The sequence below is a fragment of the Thunnus albacares genome, chromosome 4, assembly GCF_914725855.1.
Source record: "Thunnus albacares chromosome 4, fThuAlb1.1, whole genome shotgun sequence".
NCBI lineage: Eukaryota > Metazoa > Chordata > Actinopteri > Scombriformes > Scombridae > Thunnus > Thunnus albacares.
The window spans coordinates 8,079,515-8,090,009 of NC_058109.1; the positions used below are offsets into that span (position 1 = coordinate 8,079,515).

The following is a 10,495-nucleotide window of genomic DNA, read 5'->3' on the forward strand; positions in this document are numbered from 1 at the left end:
ATTGAACTTTAGAGGTGCTGGTCAGCTGATTTTGTTGGACAGAACCAGGTCTGCTGTTTCCTCCTGTTTCTAGTCTTTGCTCTTAGCTAAACTAACTGACTGCAGCCTTATATTTACTGTACAGACATGATATTGATATCGATCTCCTTATTTAAGTCTCTACCAAGAAGGGGAGTAAGCCTTTCTCCTAAAATGTCAAACGTTTGATTTGAAGGCTGTAAATTAATGAACATGTGTTGGACCTCTCTGTTTGATGTTCTAAGTCTGAGAAGCTTCTGATTCAGCTGGACTCTGTTAATAGACAGTTAATAACTATCAAAATGCTCTGGGAACTCAGTTACATTTAAAGTTAAATTTAAAGACCTACAACGCGACTCCAATAAATCACTCTTTATTTTTTGAAAAAAGTCAATTACAACAAATATTCAATAAATGCAACTTACACAACACAGTTTTTAAACCGTCTCTTCAGTCTCTGTTTTTCAGTTCCAATGAGATTTAACACTTTTTTTTTTGTAAATGAACCAAACTCTCTTCAAATTACTCAACATCGGTGGATAGCCCCAGCTGAGTTCTAAATAAATCTGTAATTGACATCAACACATTTCTCCATTAACTAAAACTAATTATCTCTAACAGTGTCTGTTCTTTGAGAACTAATATAATTCACTGAAAAATCTATTTCCTCTTCCAATCATCTGAACCTCATTGTGCCCAATTAAGAAATAATTCCAACATCAACAGCACTGCATCATCTTGAACAAAGCATCTGCAGGATGGTTAGTCACATGAATTTCTTTTTGAAAGTAAGACGACTGAGTGTAGGAATCTGTCAGTGGGAGGAGGTCATGTGACCACATTCTCCTGGCTCTTATTGGCTGATCCTGCTTTAAGAGGCCTGATGAGATCTGAAGTGAAGAAGCTTTTCCTCTTCTTCTTCTTCTTCTTCTTTCTCTGAATCAACGAGTCGCTGTTTGCCTGGAACGAGACGTACGCACATCTTTATAAAAACCTCACAATCTGCAATGATTTCCAAAACTCACAGACGGTCCAACTCCTCCCTGATTCAGACCTGCTGTTCTCATTGGAGATTGTGATCTGTCGGGTCTGTCTGTCTGTCTGTCTGTCTGTCTGTCTGTCTGTCTGCTTGATCAGTCGGCATGTTTGTCTGTTTGTTTCTGTCTCTGTTTGTTTTGTCTGCTTGTGTATCTGTTTGGGACGAGGTTTCACAGTGAAGAGGTGTCAGGTCTATGAACTTTTTTGGGGTTTTTTTTTTTGGTCAACTATTAGCTGTGAAATGAGAATTTCTCATGAACTCGTAGGTCCCACGTAGCCCCCCCACCCCCTCCAGCCATATAGGGCTGTTCTACAGTTGACCAAACTCTTCAATAAATTATTTTGAAGGATCTTCATTTGTTTTGTTTAATCTAATATTCAGATCATTCTTTGTCCACAAAGATCTTAGAAGAACCAGCTGAAACCGTTTTGCGCTCCTTTTGGTTTCAACCACAAATTGCATATAATTTACATCACTGTTGGAGATCTGGGTCTATATTTATCAAGCATCTCAGAGTAAAAAATCTGTTTGAACTGGACAGAAATTCTCATTTCATGACCTTTCTTAACCAATGAAATGACTTCTGTCTGTGCTGAGTTCACGAGGTGTCCTAACTGAGGAGACGCCAGGAGATGACGTTGAGGCAGAGATATTCTGTTGGGGGAGAGATGTTCGTTGATCATAATGCCCTTATTTAAAGATACAGTTTCAATAAAAACTGAATAATTTTTGTGACTGACCTAATGTGGGCTGCAAAAAGAGAACATGCACAGACATCCACTGAAACAAAGATCCCTAAAACCTTGCTTTGACAACATGGAAAATGCAGCTTTGAAACCGTAATAATTTGGTTCTGTCACAGCCAATAATTTCAACAGTATGACTTTACTGTGTGGAAGAACAAGCTGCAGTCTTGCACTTGTGAGTTTTTTATTTACTTTATACTTGTTTGACTTGCGCATTTTATGTAACGTAATAGCAGGGATATTATTTGACAGATATGTTCATTGTTATAGTGTATTTCACAAGACTGGGTGATATTTACAGAAATACCAAAGTTTTCCCATCTGTAAGGACACTGATACTGTATGCTAACAAGGCGTTTAGCTGAAATAGGAATTGGACAGTGGAAGAAAAGATTTTGAAGGTTTTGCAACATCATCAGTGTGTCTGAAATATTGCATAATATACACAAGATGTGCAAATGTTACAGACATTGTGAAACAATGAGATAGAGTAGGACTGATAAGGACAGCTGTCACGCAGCTGTTCTCACAGCCTACAGTGTTATGCAAATGGATTACTTGTAAATCAGTTTATTTACTTCAGCATTATAATTTTGCATACGCTATAACCTTGGTAAATAGCTACCTAAAGTATTTGCCAACACACATAAAGACTGTTGTTTAGCCGCATTTTGAAATTCACCACCGTTCACCACTACAAACCACAAGTGTTAAAAAACTAGAACACATCATCATACTTTGTGTTTTAGAGTTTTGTACAACAGCAGCATTACTCTCTATCTCACAGGCGTCGCTTCTGCTGAAAGTGTTTGTAGTCCTAGTTTAAAGGTGGACTGTGTAAGATTTTGCCACCTGCATCAAACAAATAGGGGGCATCATATCTTGAGAAAGCCCGTCCCCTTCCCACCAAACGCTCTATTCACTCACAGGGCAGACTGGACGCTACAGTGACTCACTATCGCCCCTGTGGTACAAAGTGGTATTACAAGACAGGGAGGGCAGGGGCTAGCTGGTTAGCAAGCTAACTTCAGTAGATATCTCTGCAGCACAATACATAGACATCTTTGACATAATGTTAAAAGTGATTTCTTCACACTCTGTTGATAATTTTAGTTAATTTTTGAATGTCTTAAACTAAAATTCTGGCCAAATTTTACATAGTGCACCTTTAACTTTTAGCACAATTTCAAGAAGGAATTCTGAGATGCTTTATAAATACAGGAGCAGACCATCAGTCCAACCAGATATTGTGCCAACATGTGATCACAGATGTTTGCATGAATTTCACATTTAATTGTAAAATATGGACACAGCTGGGCCCTCTGACTGTGTCTGAGGAGTCATCTGAATATTAAATGAAAAAACACTAAAGGTCACTGTATCTGCTAAATGTAATGAAAGTCAGTTTGTTATACAGCCGTCCTGGACATAAACCGTCACCACTGCAGGCATTAGTGGTTCTACAATTGTTAAATGATTCAAATCTAATTTCTTATGTTTTCCTTGTTGGTAATTTTCTAATGTGTTCACCAAAAAACAAGTTATTCCACTAAAAATATCTTCAAACATGTTTATTGATTCCTGCAGTGACGAGTTTGTCCAGGTTTGGTTCCCATCTGTCAGACTGACGGATGTCCTTTCATTACAGTAGCAGATGATTTACTGTGTAGTCGGACCGCGGGTGGAGTCCGTGGACTCCAGTCGCAGTTTTCGGCCTCTGCTTTGCCCACATGTTAGAACTTTCAAACATTTTGCTTCTGTCTTTTATCCCTTTTATTTTATTCAGTTTGGGATGCAAAATGGCACAATTGAAAGAGATGTACCAGGTTTTAGGTTCAATTCACCATCAGTTCACTCTCTAGAATCACTTTTCATCACCAGCAAAAGTACAAATGGACTTTTGTCAGGGAAACGCAGGGTCAGCAGCTCAGATGGTACAGGACAACAGAGCTGTGAGCGAGGATCCAATCAGCGAGCTTCAGATTCTGTTGCTGTGGGGCAGATGGCGAGGGGAAGTTAGAGGTTGATCTTTATCAAACTGGTTGGAACAATTCATGTTTGGAATTTGGATCAGTTTGATCTGAATATTCAAGAACTTCTCCATAGCAACAGCTAATGAGGCTCATGGGTAATGTAGTATTTAGTGCTGTTATACATACTGGGAAACGATTATGTCACAACGTGCTCATTTAAATGTTGAGCTACAACAATAAGTCGATCAACAGAAAATTAATTAGCAACTATTTTGACAGTTTAAGTAATTTTTTAAGCAAAAATACCCCAAATTTGCTGCATTTAGCTTCTCAAATGTGATGATTTAAAGCTTTTCTTTGTTGCACATGATCGTGAACTGAATATCTTTGGGTTTTAGGCTGTTGGTCAGACAAAATAAGACATTTAAAGATGTCACCTTTGACTTTGGGAAATAAGAACTGATGTTTTCACTATTTTCTGACATTTTATAGACAAAGTGATTAATCAATTAATCGAGAAAATAATTGAAAATAATCATTAGTTGCAGCTCAATTTAAATGTGTTTACTTGAGGAAGCATTGGACCTCTTGATTCCATATTTTTAAGTAAGGCTGGTTATTTAACATCAATATTTCTACTGGCCATAATGTGTCTGTTGTACCTGAACTGTCTGTAGTACCTGACCTAAAGTCCCATGTTGGGGTGAATTTGATGGTGGATTGAGTTCAGCCTGGACACTGACCTGCAGGTGCTGGTTTCACAAAGATATATTCTTTCCAGAAACAGCATCCCTGTTACTCTGGAAAATCCACAGGACGCACAGTTAGTGGTTCCATTTTGTAATAAGTCTCCCTTTATAAAGGATTCACAGGTTTTAACTAATGACTTTATTACTAATTCTTTATAGATCAGTTAAAAGCCATTAATAACAACTATTGGGTCAACAGGTTGAGAGAAAATCCTCCTCCAGAATCACACGTATTTATATTTTTATCTATCTATTTTGATCTTTTTAGCTCTTTAGTTCATCAGGAAGATCCCTCCAATCAATCATTGGGTATAGCATTATAACAGAGAGCAAGACTGCTGCGCCTCCGTTTTAAATTTACAGCCTCAGAGTTGCTGTGATGTGAAGCTCCACTAGTGGTCGAGGATTGTCAGAGTTCACCAAGCTTGAACTCTGCTGCAGACACATTTTCCTGCTTTCTGCAAGTGTTTGAATTAAAGTGAAAGTGGCATTAGAGTGTAATGTGACCAAACATTAACTCTCATCGGACTAGTCTAAGAGTAAAACCTGAGACTAGCATGAATCGGATCAGTCTAACATCTTTGTGCAACCAGCCTCTGAGGAAACTGAATGTTACCGGAAACCGTCGGTGTTGTTCTCTGACACTCCTTTCTTTCGTTCTTCTCTCTTTTTAACCAGGAGCCCAAACTGCTCCTCCTCCTCCTCCTCCTCCTCCCCCTCCTACGCTGGACGTCCCCCCTTGTCCTCCTCCTCCTCCTCTGTCCTCCTCTGATGGAGCCGGGGGAGGTCGCACCGCCCTGCTGAGCTCCATCCAGACCTTCAGTAAGGGCAAACTGAAGAAGGCCAAGACCGTCGACCGCAGCAAACCCATCATCTGACCCCGCCCGCCATCGCCACCGAAAACCGTCGCTACGACGACATGACCGACCCACCTGCGCTGTGGTCTGGACCGGGTCACGTCGTTGCTCCCTGAGATGTGAAAAAATATCACACACACACACAAAAAAAAAAAAAAATCAAAGTACCATTTTAGTTTTAAGGCTTTTTCTGTTTTTTTTTTCTGCTTTTAAATTTTAAAATCTGTTGCTGTGTTAAGAGAAAGTAGAGGATCGGCGGGGGAAAACGGCCGCCTCAGTTTGCCCTTTGAAAAACTCTGGACAATCTAAGCCACCTGAAGGTTTGTCTTCTCTGACTGCTTTGTTACTAAGACACAGCAGCCACCAGTCTCCAGATAAAAGATAATAAACTTAAACTGGGTCTGGTGAGCTGTTCTGGTCCAATCGCTGCTTCAGCAGGCAGCCAACTGGCTTTATTTCTGCTCTTCAGGCTTGTAAAAGTGGCGTTTTGAAGGTTTGATATTTTGGAGCCACTGGACGCTTCATTTCGCTGGATGACCAAGTTGAATTTCCTGCATCCAAACCTCTAATGTGGGCGCTCTGACGCTGTCATGGAACAGTTACTGGTCCTGATCCAGATCCCGTAGCAGCAGAATTAATTGCCCCAGTCTCCTTCAGCCTCCCTGTTTGAAATCATCTCTGTGACCCTTGACATGTAGCCTCCAGACTCCACTGGGACTGTTTCACTGCAGGACGTCAGTGACAAAGAAGAACTACAGAAAATCAACAGAGCTGCACTGCAAAAATCTCATAAAGTCATTTCTGTCTGTAAATAAGTCCTGAAAACATGACTTAAATTAGTCCTAAAACAAGTGAAAAAAATCTGCCAGTGCAGTGAATATTTTCATATGTGTGCAGAATATTTTCATAGAAATTAACTTCTCATCTCTAGAAATGAGTGTCTGCCTCTTGAAACAAGAAAAATAAGGGAGGTTGCTGCGTTAGGAGCAAGAAAGTTTAACTTGAACTTATAAAAATACTTGATATATTTTGATTTGCATTGGAAACAAGTTAAAACATTCTTGCAGAACTTGCAGATTTTTTTCAGTTGTTTGAAGTAAATAGGACTCAAATTACAGACAAAAATGACAACTTAATAAGAAGGATGTTTGTTGCAGCGTATCTGTCTGAAACTACACAAACCTTAACCAGTTGAGGTGCGATCACACCTGCTTGTTGGTTTTGCTTGGTGTGAATCGGGGATAGATTAGTTTGACTCATTGCTGCATTTTGTGCAATTAACTCATCAGTTAGAGATTCTGGCAGTGAGAGGAAGTTAGTTAGAACCATGACATGGATCTCTTCCTCTGTGGTGAAAATATAAAGAAATAACTTGAGTTTTATTCAGCTCTGTAAGCATGAGGTGACCTGATTGGTCAATTATAGATTCACTCTGAACAACTTAACGTCAGTTTCAGATCAAAACTGCAAGACCGAATAGTTTGTGCGAGGTAGAGCGCAAAAATAAAGAGCAGCACATAATCCTACAAAGCAGCTAACTACGATGCTACAAGCTACACTGGGATGTAACGATGTAAACTTTCTAATCTGGTATCCTCGTCCTCTCTGAGTTTCTTTCTGGAATGCTTGAGAGTTTTTACTCGAGGCCCGTTAGGATTTGAGAGTAGATTTATATATAACTATGGGAATTCAGAGAAGCACAATGGATCGCCATCATACTATATCTTCCGCCTCCCATCAAATGAGATTAGCAAAGATCAGTGATGTGCGCGCCACTATGACTGATGCAGCTGCTCTCTTCATTGGAAATAATAACTCTACACAATGTCGAACTTGTGTTTTTGATGTGGAAGAGATGGTGGTCTGTACTGTCTCAGATCAGAGCAACATGGATCCACAGCAACGAGCCGATCAGCTCTGATTGTATTCTGGGTCTGAAATTAATCCGAAATTAAAGTTTTCTCCACCAGCTACCGTAGCAGCAGATAAAATAACATCATCACCTTTGCACCAGAGAAAAAAAACTTAATTATTCTACATTCCTACAAATACTGAAGTACCCGCTCTGCTATTTCTGCATGTTTTAGCTAATTAATTTCAAATCACTTATACTTGACATCATTGCTATTATTTAAATCCATCAGTTCTTAGATAGATTTCTTTCCTTACAGGCAGCCGTTGGATTCGGATCATGACTATCAAAATCGACTTGCAGAAACATTTAGCTGCCTTTTAGTTTTCCGTCTTACTTCATAGTTGTGGTTATTTAAAGTTGCTTGCAGGGACTGTGTTGAAAACGGTCTTTTTTTCTTAACAGCAACTTTTCTTAATGCAAAAAATAACCACCTTCAGATAATAACTTTCATAACATCCATCCATTTGCTGATTTTATGTCATATGGATTTGATTTTCTGATAATAATGAATGCAGCACTTTAGCAGCTGACTTAAACTTTGACATTTTAAATCCTCAGTCAAGGTCGAGTCAAACATCCTGTTGTCAGTCTCAGCATCACAGCCTTTCTTTCACTGTGTAATTTTACACTGAGATAATACAGGATAATAGCAGGCTTTTATAAAACTATTCTTCTACTTCACCATTTATTCTTCACCATCAAAACCAGATTATTGGATCTAAATGGATCCGCGGGAGGTTTCAAGCGTCTGCAAGTTTATTTTCCTAGAAATTACCTTGGCGGCCTGGAGGGAAGGAAATCTGCAGTAATATTAGTACAAGAAGAAGAAGAGTTCAGTTAACCTTCAACTGACAGCCGTTAAGGGTTAATTTCAGACCCTAATTGTGTTGATTTGCGTCATTTTAAGTGTTTTGCTTCTGTCTTAATTCTGTTGTATTTTGATGTTTGTCATCGTCACAGAGCTGATATTTGTTTATTGTGCCATATGGATCCTTGTGCCTATGGAAACCTGAATGTTTTTTTTTTTTTGTAAAAATATTGTATGTGTCAGAAGCTCTGTCTGATGAGGATGCTAACGCTTTAGCACGCAGGATGTTATCACGGGTGACTGGCAGCAGAGTTTGGGCATGTCCCTGTAATGAGTTGGGCTGAAACTAACGATTAATGTCATTATCTATTAATCTGTTAATTATTTCACAATTAATCAATTAGTTAATGTCAGAAAATAGCAACAAAATGTCCATCACAGTTTCTCAGAGCCCATGGCGGCGTTTTCAGATTACTTGTTTTGTCCAACCAAAACCCAAATATATTTAGTTTACAATGATGTAAAATAGAAAAAGCAGCAAATACTCACATTGGAGAAGCTTGAACCAGAGAGCGTTTAGCATTTTGTGCTTAAAAAGCGACTTTAAACAACTAATTGATTATCAGAATTGTTGCAGATAATTTTTTTGACATTCAACAAATCAATTGTGGTATGACTGAAAAAAACAAGCCTTTAAATTTTAAGTGGCATTAAAGAGTCAGTAGTCGCTAAATTGCACTAGTATCAAAAGATTAGTGAGACAATTTGGGGAATACGCTTATTCACTATATGATAGAAGGTGTCAGCTGGTCACCTCAAGTCACATTTGATTAGTTAAATTTATGTACTCAAGTGCAGGATGAGTTATCAAAAATACTTTCATGCAGGGACATAAGACCTTGAAAAAGCTGTGTCTTTAAGACCTCATTTCTTTTCCTTAAGCCTGCTCACCTGTGATTACCTGACACACCCTGTGCTGAAGCATTAGTCTGCCTGGCAGACAGAGCGGCTGTTGGAGCGGATTTTGTGGTGAATCCTGAGGTCGGGTGAATCCTGCAGCCTGATGACTCTGATCACTACAATCCCAAGTTTCAGCACTCAGAGCGTTTGTTTTAAATGCTTTAAGCTGAAATCATTTGTTTTTGTTATTCAGTGCAATCCAGTTCAATGCAATGGTCTTCATGTCTTGAATGGTCATTAAATTGTATCCGAATGTTTCTCCGCAGCACTTTACCCATGAGGGGTTGAAGACAAGTCCAGAGGCGTGTTTGTGTTTGTGAAAACAAATTTGCAAAATAAATTCAGAGTCGCAGAGACAGTTGGTATGAAAAACCATGATCAGGTCACTCTCAGTTACCACACAGTAGATGCGTCCAATGTTTCCAGATTTTGTCCCAGTGTCATCTTTTAAAATAAAAATTCCTCTTCTACATTTAACGCAGCTGCAAAATGACCCTCATCATCAATATTGAAATAAAAATCTAGCGAGTCTGCTGTGATGAAATAACTGTATCCACCGAGTGAACATTTGATTAAAAATGGTTCAAGAAAACTGAGTGTAAGTAGTGTTTATTTCAAATACTTGTGTAAAAAACTGTTTATAAAGCTCTTGTACATGAACTTAGACGGGTTTTTCTCTGTTTCAAATGCACCTCCTGACATAAATTGGATTATCCAATCAGCTATGCCTGCTTGATGCTCAGGTTGTTGAGATTTTTGGTTTACATGCATCTTTGTAGAACCGTAATTCCAGTTTAAGGCCTTTGCATTTACAACATATTCCCAACACAATGTAGACAGGCTGCAAAGTGAAAGCAGCATGTTAGCAGAGCAGCAGTAGCACTCATCTAGCATCTAGGACTGTATAATAATGTATAATAATAATGATTATTTTCATTATCAATTAATCTGTCAATTATTTATTTTCTCAACCATCCATTAATTGTTCGGTCCATAAGATGTCAGAAAATGGTGAAAAATGTGAATAACTATTTCCCAAAACCCAATGTGACATCTTTAAATGTCGTTTTGTCCCGACCAACAGTCCACTCCACAAAGATCTTCAGATTACTGTCAAAGAGGACTGAAGAAACCCCCAAAAAATCCTTTTCTATTCTAATTATAAACTTTAATACTCATTAATGTTACTTCTACACTTTTTCATTGCCATGTCGATAGTATGAGAATCATACCTCCCCCACCACCACAGTTGATCACTGGAAAATAGCTAGCTAGGTGTAGCCAAAGATAATTATCCATAAAGGATTAACATTTAGTGATGTATTTACAGTTTGGGGTCCTAAATTGACACAATGGCCCAGAAAAGTCAGAACTGCCTTGTTCTCTGGTACCACCCAAACCAACAATCCTGGACAGCCATTGACAAAGCG

General features: G+C 38.8%; 1 protein-coding gene across 1 annotated transcript in view; it reads left to right on the forward strand.

Moving 5' to 3' along the window:
- The window catches only part of pxk (PX domain containing serine/threonine kinase), a 28,356-nt gene extending 18,699 nt beyond the window's left edge, over positions 1-9,657 (forward strand). Inside the window, exon 18 of the mRNA XM_044348306.1 lies at positions 5,207-9,657. Within this exon, the coding sequence (XP_044204241.1) occupies positions 5,207-5,403 (197 nt within the window). The 3' untranslated portion in view covers positions 5,404-9,657. The remainder of the gene's footprint in view (positions 1-5,206) is intronic.
- The last annotated feature ends 838 nt before the right edge of the window (positions 9,658-10,495 follow it).